The following is a 22,908-nucleotide window of genomic DNA, read 5'->3' on the forward strand; positions in this document are numbered from 1 at the left end:
GCATATCCAATGAGGAGTAAAAAGTGAAAGTCAGGTGGCTACTCAAGATGGGCTGAAACATGTTGACTTCGTTCCTTCTATGATCCTCATGGGTATGTCTTCTTGGAAAGGTCCAGTTACCACAGGGGTTATTATTCCAGGTTATTCCATCCACGTTTGTGAAAAGAAGTGTGTGTGTGTGTGTGTGTGTGTGTGTGTGTGTGTGTGTGTTTATGGTCAGATGGCTATGGCCCAGAAAAAGTTTATTACCCTAATACTCTGGGGATAAAGGGAGGAGAAGGAAAATGAAGGAACTATCTGTTCTTTCCTTCACAAATCCCTTTGGTGGAAATACTGAAAACACTACTCTAGCATTAAGTAAAATCTCTACTGTCTGTGTTCATGGTGTCCTGGAAATTGCAAAGAACCTGCAGTCAGGAGATCAGGTTTGGATCCACTTCCTCCACCAGTGAACTGTGTGGCCATGGCAGTCTCCCCACCCCCTCTGAGTGTTATAGTGACTATCTATGACTACATATCTTAGTAGAGATAGCTGGAATGCCTTATGGGTGTGCTAGGGATTTGCATTGGTTCAAATTCTGAATAAAGCATACATGAGATTAATACAAGATTAACATCCTCTAATTTTTAAAAAAAAATATATAAAGCCAAGGAGGATGGTCTTAGTTCTATTCACAAACAGAAGTAAAAGAGAGAAAGCTATTGCCCCTAAAATACTTCTTGAGATATAAGGACTAAAAGACATAAATCAAAGGATACGGACTTCAGAGCATGGTCACTGCACCCATTTAAAGGCATCAGCAAAATAAGCAAGGTTCACGATAACCGCTTACCCCACAGAGCCATGAAGATGGAGAAGAAGACGGTGGCAGGGTTGTCAAATAGGTGGCTCGCCTTTGCCGTACCACAGGCTGAGCTGAGGTTCCAGTAGTCACAGGACTTGTCACACAGGGGACACATGGTGAAGGCATTCTGCTGGTCACACATCTCTTTGCTGCAGTAGAGAGAGGCTGCTGGGTCAAGAGGACATCAAGCCAGACCCACCCCAAGTAAATCACCCCAAGAACATCTCCCACTTCCAGGTCCGAGGCTGAGCTGATCAACTCCCACAGCTAGGTGTGTTAAAGACGTTGGAATTGGATCCTTTACCATGAGAGCATTATTCCTGTATTTTTATCAATGAAGTGGGTGGGCAACTTCTGAGGTACAGACCCCCTGTCACTAGGAGTGTCCTAACAGAAGATCGGTGAGCATCCGTCAGAGATGTTGTACATTACATGGTGCTTTATAAAGCTCCTTCAAAATGTTTTGAGTCTAAGAGGTTGGTGGGGAGCACCAACAACTAGGAATCCATCACTTGTCAGAAGTTAGATTTCCCCCTTGTCATGCCTGTGCTTACAGGTGGTCTTCTTAAAGCCTACTGACTGTCTCACAAATGTGTGAGACCTGGTCACAAGGAGAAGAAAATACAAGTGTGTGGTTGGATCAACACAAGCTCTTACTTACAAGCCACGTGGAGAAGAATGGAGTCAGAGCTGGGTTGGAAGCCTCATCCCAAGTACATCAGGGCATGACCCTTTGTAGAAGGGGGATTAATAACCTCAGCCTAATAAGAATGATCTAAACCATGAAATGGGATGAGGGGGAATGGAAGAATAAAGTAAATTCTTCCAAAGCCTAGGTTCTATGATACTAATAGAGAGAAGCATGAGTCAAAAAAACCATTAGCTATATTCTAACCTATTCACAGTATATTTCTATTTAGCGGACAAACGAATATAGTTGAAATTCCATTCACTCTTTAGGTGATTAGCTAGATCCAATAAATTCAGGCTTATATGAATGCTTGCAGATAAGAACCAAAGAACCACCAGCCCTAATTGGCTTCCCTAGTGTCCCTCCACACTACATATTGGTAGGAAAATGAATGAACTCATCACTCTGGTGTGTAATATTTCCCCGGGGGAATGGGTCGATGGTTAAGCTCATTGTTTGGGGGAACAGGGTGGAGAACTCAAGATTTCACGAAAATGAAGCATTGGCTCTTCTCACAGAGCAGCTGTGAGACACAGTTTCACGGACTGTGAGGAGACACAGTCATGAGGAGGAGCCAGGGGTCCTACACTGAAAACCGCCACTGTGTTTCCTTCAGAAAGAGGCAGCAGAGGGCACTACAGAGCATGGCTGACAAGTGGGAGGCCATTGTCAGGGTCAGCCGGCTGGTACCCTAAGTGCTAAAGCAAGTGCTTAGATGAGAACCATAAATCAAGCAGTGCCTGGGTCCAGCTCCCCTTCATTAAGAAGATGAAGGGTTTTTCTGAGGGCTGTCACTGTCTGTCAAGTCCCGGCTTTCAGGCTTGTTTTTAATGAACTATTAAGCCCACAGCAAGGAAAGGCCTTCTGCGTGAGAGAATGGAAACTCTACGTCTCTGAGAGTAAATCCTCATTCCTCCACTAACTTGCTGCTAAGCTCCCCATTGGCAAGTGTCAATACCAGTGACTCATTCACAATGACAATATTAATAGGAACATCTTAATAGTAAGTTCAGCCGTGCTGGTTTCACTTGGGCACATTCTTAATGGGTAACCAGACAGCAAGATTTATTCTAAGTCTTCGGGGTCAGACGAGCGTCCGCTGTATCACTGAGGAGGAGTCACTATTTTCTGAGAGGAGAGTCCCCTCTTAGGAAACAGATTCACACAGAAACCTGTTGGTCTGTATAAATCAGAGTAAGGAGCTGTGCTTTTAAGCTGTGTCTGAGGACATGTAAGCTTCTCAGTCTTGCCCTTCAAATATGTGTGTCAGGAATAGCACTTTGTTGTTTGGAGCTTTTTTTTTTTTTTTAACACATAGGCTTGAGGAAGGGATCATCTCTAACCAACTTAATCCTAATCAAAGCTAGTCAATGCTAAAATGTCAGGAATGAAAAAGTGTTAGCAACCAGCTACCAAAGTCCAGAGCACTTGGAAACATAAGAGCTGCTTCAGTTATTGGCTTTACAATGGGGGGACGGTCAACTATCAACCATTTGTACAAAATGGCGCTGCAGTCACATGGATACTCCCCAAATCATTTAAACTTGAAGTCAGAATGCTTTAGAGCTGTTAGGGTGTTCTGTTTGTTGATTTGTCTGTTTGATGTAAGCAATCTGAACAGAATTCTGGGGAAATTCTGCTTCGGGATGATATTAAAATGACTTTGTGGTTGCTTCTTGGCCTTTTGGCTAAGATCAAGTGTAAAACAACTTTGCGTTCTCGGAGAGAGGCTGCCTCTCTAGAGAAGACTGCGAAGAGAAGCAGAAAGGTGAGGGAAGCTCAGCTAGGACTGAAATTGCATCTGGGTTACTCACTAGCTGCATCATCTGCGGATTTCTAGTTAGAAGCAACTGTAGCTATAAATCGAATGCTATAGTTCTTCAGTCTATCATTTTCTCTAGAAAGCACAGGAAGGTTGATAAATGGCCGACAAGAGCTGAACCAGGACCCCAAAGTGAATGGTGTTCTTAATCAGTAACTCATTGCTCATAAGTTAGGTGATACAGGGCCATGCTTGCACAAAGGGAGGAGGTACAACATGGGAATGATTCTAGAAATTTAGACACAGCATCTGCTATCAAGGTTTCAGACTAAGGTAACCATTTTTTTTTCCAACATGGTTTAGATCAATCAGCTTTTTTTTTAGTTGTTTTTTTTTTTTTTAAATCCTCTAGCCTTTCCTACCCATGTAAGCCAATGCCTAATAAATGGAACCAATCCTTTGGTAAGTAGAGAAAAGTTATATAGATGTATCATGCACATATGGAATTATTACTTATAAATGATATTTGTATTCATATATCAAAGTTGTCAGTGATAAAAGGTACCATTTAAAGTTTCACATAATGTAAATTTTCTGCTTTTGATACTGTCCTAAAGTTATATGAGACATAACCACTAGGGAAAATTGGATGAAGGGTACAGTGGGCCCCTTTGTACTATCTTACTATTAATCTATAATGCTTATAGAACAGAACATTTTAAAAAATGATACATAGATAATAAATTCCAGGCTTAATGTCAAAATTAGAAACCTCTAAAGTAATCCTAGGAATGGTACAAGTTTTTAATCATGCTTAGGTGTGGCTGACATAAACAGATCCCAGAAGAGTATAAATTTGTTTAGATCCAGTATTGGGATTTAAAGACTATTCTTTTGTTGATAGGGAGTGGTATTTTATGAGTTTTCGTCAAGCCCATTGAGCCTGGATTTTTTATGACTATACAATTATGATTAAAGGGCAGTTCTTTTAAAAATTCCTCATAATATACTTAAACAAGGAAGATGTAAATAATAGAAAAAAAATCACACCCACCCTGAGTTTGAAGAGCCAACAACCAAAATTTCAGCTTTAAAACAGGCAACTTGAAACTTTTTTGACCGTGAGCTATAATTTAAAAATAATCTTTTCCACCAGATTCCAGCATGCGAATACAAACATTCTCTCTCTCTCTCCCCACCATAAACGTATTTATATAGCTAAATAAAATCTCATGAAACAATACCTATTACTTCCTTCTTGTGATGAATACTAATATCGTATTTCATTCTACTCTATCCTATTTTAGCTCATTTAAAAGACAACCATTCAGGGGTGCCTGGGTGGCTCGGTTGGTTAAGCTACTGCCTCCGGCTCAGGTCATGATCCTGGAGTCCTGGTATCAAGTCCCACATCGGGCTCCCTGATGGGCGGGGAGTCTGCTTCTCCTTCTGACTTCTCCCCTCTCATGCTCTCTCTCTGCTTTTCTCTCATTCTCTCTCTCTCAAATGAATAAATAAAATCTTAAAAAAAAAAAAAAAAGACAACCATTCAGCTGGTTCTCTAACCCCCTAATTGGTTGCTAGACATCGTGTGTGAAACATTACGCACTCTGACAGGTGAGAAGAGACATCTGCAGTGATAATGGTCACGTTTCACATCCACGTATACCTGCATGTACATGACTGCATGTGTGCAGATATGTATTTCTCAGTACATGCAGACCATGGTCATTTCCAGCCACACAGTCCCTTTCATATGTATTCCCATATGGGGAACCAAGGCACAAATTCTAAATCCCAGTGTAAACGAGCACGCCGATGGCCCACCCTCTACCCTGGCACTAGCTCTCTACGCACAGTGGAGTTTTCCCATGTGGATCAACCTGAGGCCCACCTCTATAGGGATCAAACTGGGCAAGAGAAACATGGGAGCCATGCTTTCTGAGAAGGTACCAGGCAAGGCCAGTTGAAACTGCTTGGCTGCCAAGGAGGGTATGAACCTTCTGGGAGATGTCACATCTCAGAGGGGAAAGGGGGCAGTTGTCAGGGGGGAAAGAGGTCAAGTTGTAACCCTGACAATTACTAGTTGCTGAGTTGGACACGTTACATGACTGTAGCATCAATTTCTCCACCTCTGTTAGGTGAAAATAATACCAATCTAACAGGTTACAACCATAATCTCTATCTACAGGATCAAAGAAACCAATATCTGAGAAACACCCAGCCCCATGCCTGGCACAAGGAAGGCATTTGATAAGTATTAGTTGTTCTCTCATGGTAGATGGCCTGAGGAAGGCGAAACCTCGATCACATTTGTTGTGTCGTGGTCCCAGAATCCCCAGTCAAAACACTGGGCAGTTGATGCCAGGGTTTTACACATAGAAATATCCAAACCCTTGTCTCTTACACTAAGTTATCTAGCTTTAAGTATCTAGCTTTAAGTATTTAAGTAGGTCTAAGTATTGACCATTCGTGAAACCCTTTCCTCAAAGAAGCCCAGCTCTTGGTCCTTTCTTCAGGACAGTCATTACTTCTTCCAACTCTAGTGGACACCCAGTCTGCCCAGTGTCCTCATCTACCGGGCTACTGAGGGAACATCCTTTTGGTAAAGAGTGATCCAGCCCCACAGCCACGACTATGGGCCCAGGGCCTCCACCCTAATCCAAAATGAGCCAACGGGGCTTTTGGAACCAATTAAAAAGAAAGCTCTAAGATACAAGTTCCACGAGCTATTAGTAGGAGTGTTTACATCCAATGGAGAAAATCTGCAGTGAAACAAATACAAGAAAAAACCAGTAATGGGAGATAAACAGGAGTCCCTACTTCCATTGGCACCTAGGCTAGCCATACACCTGCCACTGTGTTCCCTGACACACCCCAGAATCCTTCTAATAAATTCCCTTTTTTTTTTTTTTTTTTGCTTCAGCTAGTTGATGTTACATTTCTATCACTTGCAACTGAAAAGTATTAAAATACATTAATCACGCTTTGGTTTTCGAGGATAGTGCTGAAGATGGTAAGAGATTTAAATGCCAAATATAAGTTAAGTGTCACTTGTACTTTATTTCTACATATGTTGATTCCTTCAACAATTACTTATTAATATTTTACTATGTGCCAAACATCCTCTCCTGAATCCTTACAACAACATCACAAGGTACGTGTTATTATCACTATTTACAGCCAAGGGAAGGAAGACCTGGGGAGTGAACTATCTAGTCTTATAGCTAATATGTAATGCTCTCCATCCTAAAGGATGCTATTTTTTTGTGAGAGAGAGAGAGAGAGAGAGGAGAGAGCATGAGTTGTGTTGGGGGGACACTGAGGGAGAGGGAAAGAATTTGAAGTAGGCTGCACACCCAGCATGGAGCTGGACACGGGGCTTGATTTCGTGACCCTAAGATCATGACCTGAGCCAAAATCAGGTCAGACGCTTAACCAACTAAGCCACCCGGCAGCCCAAGTATGCTATTTTTAAGTGCTTATATTCTTTGTAGGTTCTCTTTTCACCATAAGGACCAGACTTTGTTCCATCTCTTGGCTCTCCAAGAGCCCCACCATGGGGCCTGTCACCTGCAGTTTCTGACTTCCTGAACCAGAGGTTGAGCCCCCCTCAGTTCCAGAGCTGCCTGCTTCTATGGATAGCCTCACAGCATTTTACCCCAACAGTGTTTGACCATATCGACATGTGATCTCTATCCAATGCCACTCACCATTTCCCGCTTCAGGTCTTAGGAAAACCAGAGAAAAAAGTCGTGAAGTTGAGAGGAAAATGCATTTCTCAGGCTTGGGTTTTTTCAACAGGTAGAATCTACTTGCCCACATCAGCCTCTAGCCCTGGAGAAGAGCTTAACTAGGAAAGGAAGGGAGCCATCCCCAGCAGGCTCTGAAGCCATTCCCAGACTCTGTAGTTCCCAGATCTGTCTCTGGAGGGAGGTTACGTGTCTAGTAAGGGGAGGAGAGAATAGAGGGTGAGGACTTTGGAAGGAAGCGTGTGAACTGTACTTGCAACTGGGATGAAACCCCAAAGTACTGCCCTGTGGGAACTGAGGCTTTTTCTTTAAAAACATCTCACCTGGGAATATCTTCTTCGATTGTTGCACATCCATAAAGAAACACGATCACTCCAATTACAGAAGATGGAATGAGAAATGATGTATATAACCCCAGCCAGGCAAAATACAGTCCAATTTTTTCTCCAAAATACTTTCTGAAAAAGAAAGAAAATTGCAACACATATTAAGAACACCATATACTTCCTCCATTTCTGTTTGTTCTAATCCTGACAACGGGTCAGCATAAATAAAGAGAGATGGAAGTTAGATGGCGCAAGAGGGACCTCAGCACAAAGAACTGGTCTCTTCCACTATGAATTACATTCCCTGTGAACCACACACACACACACACACACACACACACACACACACACATCAGGGAATCCTGGCTATTCACGTGAAATAGTCCCAAGAAGGAATCCAGCCCTAACAGCAAACTGAAAATAGGCCATACATTTTGGCATCTTTACCAGACAAACATGAGTAACACAACATCACCTCATGAGTACCGTAACCCACAGAAAAATACCTTTTCAAAACTTTGCTATGTGACTAAAACACACAAACAGGTGGGCATGCATACTTATGTATACAAACCATAAAACTCAGAAAAATGACTAGAAGAATTTTGGTAAAATATTAGCAATGGTTTCCTTAGCTGATAGGATTATGGATGGGTTTTATTTCTTTATTTTTTTACCTTTCTGCGTTTTTTAAACTCTCTACTTTGTTAATGAATTAATTTTATAATAAAAAAATTCTTTTAAAGAGAAAATTAACAAGCCATTATCTTTCTTGATCCCCAGATCAGGAAGTTAGTAAGTTGTCACACTGTCTCTAAAAAGGAATTTTTCTTTTAAATAACTATTGGTGACAGGCACCTGAGTAGAAAAATACAAACCACAGAGAAACCGTGTATTTTCTTTCCCAAGAGGCTATGACATAAAACACAGGAGGGAAATGGGAGTGCAGCCCACTCTTTGATGTGAGGACAAAAGAATAAGAACAGTGAATTGAATCTATTTGTCCACTACCAAAGGGGCTGCTCTCACCTAGGATTCACACAATGGCAAGATAATGTGGCTTCCTCCCTAACAACAAGAGAAGTCGAGATAATCTGTGACATTAAACTTTCCTTGAACCCATCATAGAGTGGAGACTACAAGATAATCATGTGAAGTGAATATTTTTTTAAAAAGTGACAAGCACCTCCAAGGAAAATGGGACATGCAAACACTTTCAGATTTGGCAGACCACAGAAGGAAAAGGCAGTTCAAAGAAAAAGATATAATCTTGTAAATTCTGAAAGGCTGAGTATAGGTTAGCATGATAGGTTAGAATAACTGGGAGCTCCAGACACAAGAGGGGTTTGCAGTCATTCATAAGATCCCAGCCAATGACCACCATCTGGTACTCATAAGGAGGGTAACGGGCAACATAGGAAACCAGAAAGGGCCTCTTTATTTGCAGAGGGGCATGGAAGCACACCCATCTCCCAAGACCATCTCTCATTCAAATCACTGAGTGATAAGGATCAGCAGTCTGCTCTGGGGGAGGGGCAGGACAGAGGATAATATTCTAGGGTCTACCATATATATAACTGAAGTGCCAGGAAGATTAAGAGAAAGAAAACAGAAGAAATATCTGAATGGATTATGGCTAAAAAATTTCCCAAAATTAATCAAAAACAACAAAACATAGATCTAAGAACCCAGAGAACCCCAACCAGAGTAAATATAAAAACAAAAACAGAAACTTATACACCAAGACATATCATAATCAAATCTGAAAAACAAAGATAGAAAATCTTTAATTAAGCTGGGGTGGGAGGGAAAGATGGGAAAGGGAGGATATTATATGCAAAGGGACAAAGGTAAGACTTACAGCCAATTTCTTGGCAGAAACTATGCAAGCCAGAAGATAACAGGGTGTCAACCTTAAAGTATGGAAAGGGGGGGGTGGGAAAAACGGTCAACCCAGAATACTATATGAAACAGTGCTCCCGTGGGGATAAAACTATTTCTCTGGAAGCCAAAAACTATCTTAGGTATTACAGTGGTTTTAGGTCTCCAAAGGGCCACAGAACATAAAGAGATATACAGATATATGTGGTATTAAAATTTCATGGAAGAAAGCAGTAATAGAAAAAAGGCAGAGTAACATTGGTAAAAATCAAAAATTGTGATGATGTCTTATGGAGTTTATAACATATATAGGAGTAGGACAACAACAACATCTATGATAGGAGAGAGGAAACTGAGAAATAGTGTTGGAATGCCCTTACCCAGGGTGTGAAATGGTATAATATTATTTTAAAGTAGAATGTGGTAAGTTAAAGGATTCTGTAAATCCTAGAGCAACCACTGAATTTTAAAAATAGGTAATAATTAACAGACCAAAATTGGAGATGAAATGGAACCATAAAATATACTCATTTGCAAAGAAGTCATGAAAAGAGGAAAAACAGAAAGAAACTACAGACAAAACAAATAGAAAACAAATAGTAAGGTGGTAGTTTTAAAATATAAATACATTATACAATAGAGTATTATGCCTCCATCAGAAAGGATGAATACCCAACTTTTGTATCAACATGGATGGGACTGGAGGAGATTGTGCTAAGTGAAATAAGTCAAGCAGAGAGAGTCAATTTTATATGGCTTCACTTATTTGTGGAGCATAAGGAATATACGGAAGACACTGGGAGATGGAGAGGAGAAGTGAGTTGGGGAAATCAGAGAGGGAGATGAACCATGAGAGACTGTGGACTCTGAGAAACAAACTGAGGGTTTTGGAGTGGAGGGGAGTGGAGGGTTGGGTGAGCTTGGTGGTGGATATTAAGGAGGGCACGGATTGCATGGAGCACTAGGTGTGGTACATAAACAATGTATCTTGGAACACTGAAAAAAATAAAATTTAATTTAAAAATATATATAAATACATTAATGATAACAAATGTAAGCACACAAGAAACCCACTTTTATTATAAAGGCATATATGAAAGAAAAGTAAAAAAATATATCATGCAATCAGGAATCAAAAGGAAGCTGGGACACACAAAGACTTCTGAACAAAGAACATTACCTGGGATAAAGAAGCAGATCAATTAATGATAATATGGTAAACTCATTAAGAAGGCCTGTTAATCCTAAATGCATACAGTAAAATGTACAGATTAGCTGCATACATCAAAATACATACAATAAAAACTGAGAGAACTAAAAGGATGAAAAGACAAATTCTCAAGTATAAACTGGAGACATCAACACTTCCCTCTCAAGTAATGGAGAGAACAAGGAGACATAAAAAATCAGTAAGGACATAGAAGTCACTACAAACCAACTTGACCTAATTGACATGTATAGAATCATCTACTAAACAGCAGAAAATACATTCTTTCCAATACACATTCACCAAGATGGTCCATATTCTGAGCTATAAAGCTAATCTAACAAATCTAAAGGGATTGAAGTAATGAAATTTTATTCTCTGAGCACAATTAAGTTAAACTAAAAATCAACAGCAGAAAGGTATCTGAAAATACCTATAAATACTTGGAAATTAAACAACACCCATCCAAATAACCCAAAGAAAGGTCAATGAAGAAATAAAAAGGGAAATTAGAAAGTAGTTTCAATTGAGTGAAAAGGAAAACACATTACCAAAAATTGTAGGATGCCATTAAAGCAATACTTAGAAATTTATAGCATTGAATACTTGTACTAACATAAGAAAGCTCTGAATCAATCATCTAAGCTTTCACTTCTACTAGAAAAAGAACAAATTCAATCCAAAGCAAACAGAAGGAAAGAAATAATAAAGTGGGGAGCAGAGATCAGTGAGAATGAAAACAGAAAAAATATAAAGAAAGTCCATGAAACCAAAAGCTGGTTGTTTGACAGGATCCATAAAATTGATAAATGTTAGTCGGACTAATCAAGAAGATGAAAGACAAAACACAAATTACCAACATGGGGACTGAAAAAAGGGACATCACTACAGTTCCTATTTCCATGATCATGGGATACTATTAGCTGCCCCCTCATGGATGCTCATCTTGCCTTCCCCTCCAGGCTACATTGCCTACCTCTGGAAGAAGAGTGGGGAATGGGAAGATAGGAGAGACATAAGACATAACAAACACAAACTGTCCTAGTGCTCTTGTCTTGATCGTCTTATTTAACTCCACTTTCAACTCTCACAACATCTTTTCCAGGTGAGGAAACAGAAGCTCTTTGGATAAACAGACTTGTCCAAGGTCACATGGCTAGTGGATGGCAAGGCAAGCATTTGGTCCCTTGGCATTTGACCCCTCCATGTGCTCTTGCCAGGATAACAACAGCAGTCATAGGGACTGAAATTTATTGAGGGCTGATTCTTTGTCAGGCTCTGTTCTAAGAAGATTCTAAATATTGTTTCATTTTTTTTAGTCCCCACAGCTCTATGAGGTAGTATGCTATTATCTTCCAGTTAGAGATGAAGAAACTGATGGACAAAAATAGTACCCCAAGGTCACGTGGCTGGGAAGAAAGTAGAGACAAGATTCAAATTCAGTGAGGCTAACTGAGATTCCAACTCTCAAGATTCCTCCACAGTATACTGACTTCTAGGAGGGACTTAGGGAAGGGAAGGAAATGGCTGGGCAGGGGACATGCCCAGGGTAAATACGCTGAGTTAGAGAAAGACAGATCATAGCTACCTATTCATCCTCCATCCCCTGCCATGTTCTCATGTTTTTTCCAGCTCTGAAACCAGACCACCAAAGCATCCCATCTGAGGTACTCCGCCATTCAGAGACAGAAGATTTCCCTGACCAGTCTATTAACCCATAAAATCTACAAATCTTTTCTCCTGTTGCTTCCCAGGTTTATGCTTAAGGAGCTGATCTGGTAACTTAAACCTCACTGGGGTACTTTGTCACTTCTTCCAGGAAAGGAATTACATTTCAAGCTTTATGGAAACAATGCCTTCACCCCTTAAAGGAAGGGAGAGAATATTTTGAGGAGTTCTTTTAACTGTTCCACATAAGTAATTTACTCCTCTTTTTACTATAAAATCATCAATGGCCAGAAAGGTAGACAGGAAGCCTGAACACAGAGCCCAGATACCTTGCAAAGGAAGCGAGCGAGGTCAAAATCCATTAGGGTAAGAACAGATGAAACAAAGAAGGAAAAGGAGTCAGTTATGCCATTTAAGAGCAACAGTTTAGTTGTGAAAAATTCAGATGCCTTCAGGAACCAGGCAGGAAACATAAATGACCAAAGCAGGCCAAGCACGACCAATCATAGAATCTCCAGTGGAACAGGAGAGGGCTTATTTCTATCTACAGGGACCAGTAACTACTCAGCTCCAGCAGTCCTGGGAGACATGTGAGAAAAAAAGACCAGTATTGCCAGATCCTACAATTTTCCAAGAAAAGCTGGAAATCTGTATTTCTCCTAATTTTTCAATGTTGGCAACTAATTCAACTGGAAAAAAAAAAAAATGTACAGGCCAAACAAAAAATTCAAGGGCTATGGGATATCAATTGTCTATGGGATATCAGCAGGTGTCCTCTCTGGTATAGCAGAGGTTCCAGAACAGGGGCTCTGGAGTGGGGAGAGGAGGCATGAATGTGCCCTCTGCTGTTTCCCACCTTGGGAAAGTCTTTCCACCTCTCTAAGCTTCATTTTCTTTCCATTTAAAAATATGCTAATGTGAAAATGATATGAGCAAGGTCTAGGACACAATAAGCAAGTAATAAATGTTAACCACTGCTGATGACACTTATTCTAAAAACCCACATGGAAAACTTCTGCTCATCAAATGGTACGGTTAGGTGAGTAAAAAGACAGGTCAAGGAATAGTTAAGAAAAATATTTGTATACATGGACTTGTATTTGGAATACATAAAGAAATTCTAGAGATGAATATGAATTAGGAATCCAACAGAAAAATAAGCAAAAGACTTTAAGGAACTCTTCATTAAAAAGATAACCAATTGGGATGCCTGTGTGGCTCAGTCATTTAAGCATCCAACTCTTGATTTCGACCCTCATCATGATCTCAGGGTTGTGAAATCAAGCTCTGTGATGGGCTCCATGTGCTTAAGATTCTCTCTCCCTTTCCCTCTGCCCCTCTCCCCCCAAAAAGATACCCAATTGACCAATAAAATAGGAAAATGTACTCAATTTTCCTCATCATCAGATCATCAGGGAAAAGCAAATGAAATCACAACACAATAAGTCTGTATAGTCAAGAGAATGGTAAAAACGAAAAAGAGGGGAAATACCAAGTCTTGGCCAAATGTGGAGAAACCAGAAATGCTCCCACGGTGCAGGTGGCATGTATATTGGTAGATCTACTCTGGGAAAACTGATGGGTAATATCTACTACAGCTGAACCTGGGTATCCCCAATGATGCAACAACTCTCTTCCTAAGTATGTGCCCAACAGAAATGCATACATGCACATTGAGAGACACAGAACAGCAGCACTATCTATGATAGCCCCACACTGGAAACCCCATAAATGCCTATAAAACCCCATAAATGCCTACAAGCAATAAAATGGATAAATATGTTGTGTTATATTTGCCCAATGGAATGTTATACAGCAATGGGAACGAACACAGTACAAGAACATGCAACAATATGGATAAATCTCATCAACACAACGTTGAGCAAAAGAAGTCACACACTAAAAACTATATATATTTAATTATTCTATTTATATTTATGTAAAGTCAAAAACAAAATAGCTGTGCTAGAAGTCCAGATAGTAGTGTTAATCATATTCTTTCTTGATCTAGGTACTAGTTGTATGGGTGTGTTCAGTTTGCAAAAATTCAGCAAGTATCTGTCTATAGGTATATTATATTTTGATTTTAAATGGTTTCATCTTTAAATTTTTATTATTTTTTTTACTTGAGAGTAGTTGATACACTAAGCTACGTTAGTTTCAGGTATAAAACAGTGACTCAACAAGCTTCAACATTATGCTATGCTCACCACAGTGTAGCTACCATCTGTCACCACACCATGCTATTACAATACCATTGACTATACCTTATGCTGTGTCTTTTATTCCTGTGACTTACTCATCTCATAACTGGAAGCAGGAGGCATGGAACCTATACCTCCCGCTTACCTTCACTCATTTTGTGCACACTCCCACTAGCAACCATCAGTTTGCTTTCTGTGTTAACAGGTCTGATTCTGTTGTTTGTTTATTCATTTTTTTTTTTTTTAGATTCCACATATAAGAGAAGTCATACGGTACTTGTCTTTCTCAGTCTGACTTATTTTGATTAGCATAATATCCTTTAGGTCCATCCATGTTGTTGCAAATGGCAAAAATCTCATCCTTTTTAATGGTTATATAATATTCCATGATACATCCCATACATACACACATATACATATATATACCACATCTTCCTATCTATTCATCTATCAATGGACTCTTACGTTGCTTCCATAGCTTGGCTACTATAAATAATCCTGCAAAAACATAGGGGTACATATGCCCTTTTGAATGAGTGTTTTCATTTTCTTTGGGTAAATACCCAGTAGTGAAGTTATTGGATCCTTTGGTATTTCTGGTTTTTAATTTCTTGAGGAAACTCCATACTGTTGTTAACACACAGTGGCTGCACCAGTTGCATTCCCACCAACAGTGCACAAAGATTCCTTTTTCTCCACATCCTTGCCAGCACTTTCTATTTCTTGTCTTTTTGATTTTAGCCATTCTGACAGGTGTGAGGTGATATCTCATTGTGGTTTTGATTTGCATTTCTCTGATGATCAGAGATGTGGAACATATTTTTATGTTTTGGCCATTTGTATATCTTCTTTGGAAAAAGATCTATTTGGTTACTCTGCCCATTTTTTATTGGTTATTTATTGTTTTTGGCATTGTCTTTGGTACTTATATATTTTGGATATTAACCCCTTATCAGATATATCATTTGCAAATATCTTCTCCCATTCAGTGGTTGCTCTTTAGATCTAGCAATGGACTCCATTTTGCAAAAGCTTTTTATGTTGATGTAATGCCAATAGTTTATTTTTGCTTTTGTTCCCCTTGTCTTAAGAGACATGTCTAGAGTAATATTACTATGGTCAGTGTCAGAGAAATTACTGCCTGTGCTCTCTTCTAGAATTTTTATGGTTTTAGGTCTCACACTTAGGTCTTTAATCTATTTTGAGTCTATTTTTTGTACGGTGTTAGAAAGTGGTCTGTTTCATGTTTTTACATGAAGCTGTCCAGTTTCCTAGAACCATTTACTGAAAAGACTCTCTTTCCCCTCACTGCATATTCTTGCTCCTTTGCCATAAATTAACTGACCATACAATCATGAGTTTATTTCTGGGCTCTCTATTCTGTTCCATTCATCTATGTGTCTATTTTTGTGCCTATACCATACTGTTTTGATTACTACAGCCTTGTACTATATATATTGAGATCTGGAATTGTGATACCTCAACTTTGTTTTTCTTTCTCATGACTGAAATGATCATTCACCACAATCAAATGGGATTTATTCTGAGGATGCAAGAAAGGTTCAATATTTGCCAATCAACATGATACACCTCATCAACAAAATGAAGGATAAAAATCATATGATCATCCCACAGAATGGGAGAAGCTATTTGCAAATGACACTACAGACAAAGAGCTGATATCCAAGATCTATCAAGAACTCCTCAAAGTCAACACTGAAAAAACATATAATCAAGTCAAAAAATGGGCAGAAGACATGAGCAGACATTTTTCCAAAGAAGACATACAAATGGCTAACAGACACATGAAAAACTGTTCATCATCATTAGGCATCAGGGAAATTCAAATCAAAAACCACATTGATGAGGGGAGGAGCACGAAGGTGGAAGAGTAAGAGACAAAATATCATCAGATCACAGAAGTTCAGCTAGATAGCTATCAAACCATCCTGAATACCAACAAACTCAACAGGAGACTGAAGAGAAGAAGAGCAGCAATTCTAAGAACAGAAAATCAACCACTTTCTGGAAGGTAGGACATGCGGAAAAGTGAATCCAAAGAGACGAGAAGATAGACCACAGGGGGAGGGGCCAGCTCCCAGCAAGCCAGTAGCTGCAGAGCATAAAATTGCAACTTTTAGAAGTCTGCTCCACCGAGGGACATCATTCCAGAGGCTAAGCAGGGGGATGGAGACCTGTGGGGACAGTGTGATCTCAGAATCCGCGGGGTCACAAAAAGACCAGGGTGTCTGAGTGCGGCAGAGCTCCCAGGTATCACAGCAGGGAAACTGGCTACAGACACAGAGCCGAGCAGTGGGCTCTCAGCTCGGGATTATCTTAAACTGAGGCACAGTCGGGCCACTACTCTTCGAGCAGGGTCCCCACAAGTGGCAAAACCTTCTTCTTCCAGGAAGAGTGGCGCAGGACGGTGTGGCAGGAATCTGCTGGGTTTGGAGACTCCAAACAGGGCCGTGTGCCAGAGACAGCAATGCTCTGTCACAGGGTGGGTGAACACGGAGCACAGCCGGAGACCAGGGAGACGGAAGGGATTGACTACTTTTCTCTGAGGGTGCACTGAGAAGTGGGGCCCAAGCTCTCGGCTCCTCCAAGTGGAGATTGGGAGGCCACCATTTTTCATTCCCATCCTCCAAAGCTGTACGGAAAGTGTTCAGGGAACCAAAGCTCCCAAGAGCGAACCTGAACAGATTGCTTAGTCTGGCCCCTGGCAAGGGCAGTGTAATTCCACCTCCAACAAAGACATTTGAGAATCACTGCTATAGGCCCCTTCCCCAGGAGATCAGCAAGAACATCTAGGCAAGACAAAGTTCACTGATCAATGAGAACTGCAAAACTTCAGAGCTATAGGAATACAGCACATAGAATTCATGGCTTTTTTTCCATGATTCTTGAGTCTTTCAAGGTTAAATTTTTTTAATTTTATTTTTTTCTTATTCTATTTTTTTAATTTCTCCTTTACTATTTTAATATTTTTTAACTATTTTACCTTATCAATACCTTTTTTAAAATCTTTTTAAATTTTCATTGTTATAGTTCTATTCTATCCCTTCATTGTATTTCACCTCATTTTTTGTATACATACAGGTTTTATTTCTTTAAAATTTTGGGACAGTGTTTCTTCTTTTTTTTTTTTTTTAAGATTTTATCTATTGATTTGACAGACAAAGATCAAAGGTGAGTAGACAGAGAGAGAGGAGGAAGCAGGCTCCCTGCTAAGCAGAGAGCCTGATGCGGGACTCAATCCCAGGACCCTGGGAGAGGTTTTAACCCACTGAGCCACCCAGGCACCCCAGGATAGTGTTTCTTCTAATAAATAAAAATATACCCTAACTCTAGCACACAGCTTTGTTCTGCTCTCCAGGCTCACCACATTCTTTCCTCTTTTCTTTTTTCTCTTTTTAACCAATTTATCTTATCAATTCCTTTTTTAGAATTCTTTTTAATCTTCATCTTTATAGTCATATTCCATCCCTTCATTGTGTTTACACCCATTTTTGTATACATATAAGTTTTATTTTCTTTGAAATTTTGGAAGGTAGTTCCTTCTAACAGACCAAAAATACAAACAAAATCAAGTGTAGGGCTCTGTTCAATCCACCAGTCCAATATATGTATATATATTTTTTCTTTTTTTTCCCCCTGGTTTTGGGTCTCTTCTGATTTGGTTAGTATCTATTTTCCTGGGGTCATTGCTACCCTTTTAGTATTTTGTTCTCTCATTCATCTATTCTTATCTGGATAAAATGACAAGACAGAAAAATTCACGACAAAAAAACAACAAGGGGCAGTACCAACAGCTAGGGGCCTAATCAATATGGACATTAGTAATATGTCAGAACTAAAGTTTAGAATGGCAATTATCAAGGTGCTAGCTGGGCTCAAAAAAAGCATGGAAGATACTAGAGAATCCCTTTCTGGAGAAAAAAAAGAATTAAATCTAATCAAGTTGAAATAAAAAAACCTATTAATGAGGTGCAATAAAAAATGGAGGCTCTTACTGCTACGATAAATGAGATAGAAGATGGGGCACCTGGGTGGCTCAGTGGGTTAAAGCCTCTGCCTTCGGCTCAGGTCATGATCCCAGGGTCCTGGGATTGAGCCCCACATCAGCCTCTCTGCTCAGCAGGGAAGCTGCTTCTCCCCTCTCTCTCTCTGCCTGCCTCTCTGCCTACTTGTGATCTCTGTCAAATAAATAAATAAAATCTTTTTAAAAAAATGAGATAGAAGACAGAATTAGTGATATATAGAAGACCAAATGATGGAGAATAAAGAAGCTGAGCAAAAGAGAGACAAACAACTAGGGGGAACATTCGAGAGATATGTGATACCATAAGATGAAACGATATTAGGATAACTGGGATCCCAGATGAAGAACAAAGAGAAAGGGGGCAGAAGGTATATTGGAGCAAGTTATAGAAGAGAATTTCCCTAATTTGGTGAATGGAACAAGCATCAAAATCCAGGAAGCACAGAGAACCCTCCTCAAAATCAACAAAAAGAGCTCCATAGCCCATCATCTAATAGTAAAACTTACAAGTCTCATTGACAAAGACAAAATCCTGAAAGCAGCTCAGGACAAGAGGTCTGCAACATACAGCAGTAGAAATATTAGATTGGCAGCAGACCTACCCACAGAGACAATGTCAGGCCAGAAAAGACTGGCATGATATACTGAGAGCACCAAACAAGAAGAATATGCAGCCAAGAATACTATATCCAGTTAGGCTGTCATTGAAAATAGGAGAGGGGTGGGGCACCTGGGTGGCTCAGTGGGTTAAGCCTCTGCCTTTGGCTCAGGTCACGATCTCAGGATCCTGGGATCGAGCCCTGCATCGGGCTCTCTGCTCAGCAGGGAGCCTGCTTCCCCCTCTCTCTGCCTGCCTCTCTGCCTACTTGTGATCTCGCTCTCTGTCAAATAAATCAATAAAATCTTAAAAAAAAAAAAAAAGAAAGAAAGAAAGAAAGAAAGAAAATAGGAGAGGGGCACCTGGATGGCTCAGTGGGTTAAGCCTCTGCCTTCAGCTCAGGTCATGATCTCAGGGTCCTGAGATCAAGCCCCGCATTGGGCACTCTGCTCAGTGGGGAGCCTGCTTCCCCTTCTCTCTCTGGCTGCCTCTCTGCCTACTTGTGATCTCTCTCTCTGTGTCAAATAAATAAATAAAATCTTCAAAAAAAAAAAAAAAGAAAGAAAGAAAATAGAAGGAGAGATAAAAAGCTTCCAGGACAAACAAAAACTAAAACAATTTGCACACCAAACCAGCCCTACAGGAAATATTGAAAGGGGTCCTCTAAGCCAAGAGAGAGCCAAAAAGTAACAGACCAGAAAGGAACAGAGACAATACACAGTAACAGTCACCTTACAGGCAATACAATGGCACTAAATTCTTATTTTTCAATAGTCACCCTGAATGCAAATGGGCTAAATGCCCCAATCAAAAGACACAGGGTATCAGAATGGATTAAAAAATCAGGACCCATTGACATGCTGTCTGCAAGAAACTTATTTTAGACCCAAAGACACCTCCAGATTGAAAGTGAGGGGGTGGAAAACAATTTACCATGCGAATGGATATCAAAAGAAAGCTGGGGTGGCAATCCTTCTATCAGATAGATTAGACTTTAAGCCAAACACTATAATAAGAGATGAGGAAGGACATTATATCATACTTAAAGGGTCTGTCTGGCATGAAGATCTAACAATTTTAAATATCTATGCCCCTAACATGGGAGCAGCCAATTATATAAACCAATGAATAACAAAATCAAAGAAATACATTGACAATAATGCAATAATAGTAGGGGACTTTAACACACCCCCCCCCTCACTTAAATGGACAGATCATCTAAGCAAAAGATCAACAAGGAAAAAGGCTTTGAATGACATGCTGGACCAGATGGATATCACAGATATATTCAGAACATTCCATCCCAAAGCAACAGAATATATACATTCTTCTCTAGTGCACATGGGACATTCTCCAGAATAGAACACATTGTGGGTCAGAATCAGGTCTCAACCAAGCACCAAAAGATTGGGATCATTCCCTGATTATTTTCAGACCACAATGCTTTCAAATTAGACTCACCCACAGGAGGAAAGTTAGAAAGAACTCAAATACATGGAGGGTAAAGAGCATCCCACTAAAGAATGAATGGGTCAACCAGGAAATTAAAGAAGAATTTAAAAAAATTCACGGAAACAAAAGAAAATGAAAACACAACTGTTCAAAATCTTTGGGACACAGGAAAGGTGGTCCTGAGAGGAAAGTATATAGCAATACAAGCCTGTCTCAAGAAACGAGAAAGGTCTCAAGGACACAACCTAACCCTACACCTAAAAGAGCTGGAGAAAGAACAGCAAAGAAAGCCTAAACCCAGCAGGAGAAGAGAAATAATAAATCAGAGCAGAAATCAATGAAACAGGAATCAAAAGAACAGTAGAACAAATCAACGAAACTAGGAGCTGGTTCTTTAAAAGAATTAATAAGATTGATAAACCCCTGGCCAGACTTATCAAAAAGAAAAAAGACCCAAATTAATAAAATCATGAATGAAAGAGGAGAGATCACAACCAACCAAAACCAAAGAAATACAAGCAATTATAAGAAAATATTATGAGCAACTATACACCAGCAAATCTGACAATCCGAAAGAAATGGACGCATTCCTAGAGACATATAAACTACCAAAACTGAATCAGGAAGAAATAGAAAACCTGGACAGACCCATAACCAGTAAGAAGATTGAAGCAGTCATCAAAAACTCCCAACAAACAAGAGCCCTGGGCCAGATGGCTGCCCAGGAGAATACTACCAAACATTTAAAGAAGAATTAATACCTATTCTCCTGAAACTGTTCCAAAAAATAGAAATGGAAGGAAAACTTCCAAACTCACTTTATGAGGCCAGCATTACTTGGATCCCAAAACCAGACAAAGACCCCATCGAAAAAGAGAATTACAGACCAATATCCTTAGTGAACATGGATGCAAAAATTCTCACCAAAATACTAGCCAATAGGATCCAACAGTACATTAAAAGGATGATTCACCATGACCAAGTGGGATTTATTCCTGGGCTGCAAGGTTGGTTCAACATCCTCAAATTAATCAATATGATACAATACATTAATAAAAGAAAGAACAAGAACCATATGATACTCTCAATAGATGCTGAAAACATTTGATAAAGTACTGAAACTTTTCTTGATAAAAACTCTTCACAGTGTAGGGACAGAAGGTACATTCCTCAATATCATCAAAGCCATCTATGAAAAACCCACAGCTAAAATCATTCTGAATGGTGAAAAACTGGGAGCTTTTCCCCTAAGGTCAGGAACATGGCAGAGATGTCCGCTATCACCGCTGCTATTCAACACAGTACAGAAGTCCTAGCCTTGGGGCGCCTGGGTGGCTCAGTGGGTTAAGCCGCTGCCTTCGGCTCAGGTCATGATCCCAGTGTCCTGGGATCGAGTCCCGCATTGGGTTCTCTGCTCAGCAGGGAGCCTGCTTCCCTTCCTCTCTCTCTGCCTGCCTCTCTGCCTACTTGTGATCTCTCTCTCTGTCAAATAAATTAAAAAAAAAAAAAAAAAAAGAAAAGAAAAGAAGTCCTAGCCTCAGCAATCAGACAACAAAAAGAAATAAAAGAAATCTGAATCGGCGTTATATGCAAACAATCCAGGAACACTACATCAAAAACCAATGATGTACTGTTGTTGACTAACATAACACAATAAAAAATAAATTTAAAAAAATCATATGATCATATCAGTAGATGCAGAAAAAGCATTTGATAAAATATCAACATCCAGTCATGATTAAAAAAAAAACAAACTCTCAACCAAGTAGGGTTAGATGGAACATACCTCAAAACCAACAGTAACATCTTACTCAACAGAGAAAAACTGAGAGATTTTCGTCTTTTTCTTTTTTAAAGATTTTATTTATTTATTTGACAGACAGAGATTACAAGTAGAGAGGCAGGCAGAGAGAGAGGAGGAAGCAGGCTTCCTGCTGAGCAGAGAGACCGATGTGGGGCTCAATCACAGGACCTTGGGATCATGACCTGAGCTGAAGGCAGAGGCTTTAACCCACTGAGCCACCCAGGCGCCCTGAGAGATTTTCTTCTAAGATGAGGACCAAGACAAGGATATCCATTCTCACTACTTTTAAACACAGTACTTGAAGTCCTAGCCACAGCAATCATACAAGATAAAGAAATTAAGAGGTATCCATATTCATAAAGAAGTTAACCTGTCACTATTTGTAGACAACATGATACTATATGTAGAAAACCCTAAAGATTCTACAAAAAACTATTAGAAATAATAAATGAGTTCAGTGAAGGTTCAGGATACTTAATTAGTACCCAGAAACCAGTAGCAATTTTATACACTGATAACAAAGTAGAAAAAAAGAGAAATTAAGAAAACAATTCCACTTATAATTGTACAAAAAAAAAAAAAAAAAAACCCATAAGCTTAACAGAAGAGGTAAAAGAGCTATACTCCAAAAACTATAAAACACTAATGAAAGAATTTGAAGATGTCACAAGCA

General features: G+C 39.7%; 1 protein-coding gene across 1 annotated transcript in view; it reads right to left on the minus strand.

The window, feature by feature from the left end:
• LOC111159787 (anoctamin 2) overlaps positions 1–22,908 on the minus strand; it is a 329,770-nt gene that overhangs the window by 158,568 nt on the left and 148,294 nt on the right. Inside the window, exons 10-11 of the mRNA XM_022522388.1 lie at positions 7,374–7,508; positions 834–994 (exon numbers count right to left, since the gene is read on the minus strand). Of these exons, the coding sequence (XP_022378096.1) occupies positions 834–994; positions 7,374–7,508 (296 nt within the window). The remainder of the gene's footprint in view (positions 1–833; positions 995–7,373; positions 7,509–22,908) is intronic.

Source organism: Enhydra lutris, unplaced genomic scaffold (genome assembly GCF_002288905.1).
Source record: "Enhydra lutris kenyoni isolate GAN:26980312 unplaced genomic scaffold, ASM228890v2 scaffoldscaffold69, whole genome shotgun sequence".
Lineage (NCBI taxonomy): Eukaryota > Metazoa > Chordata > Mammalia > Carnivora > Mustelidae > Enhydra > Enhydra lutris.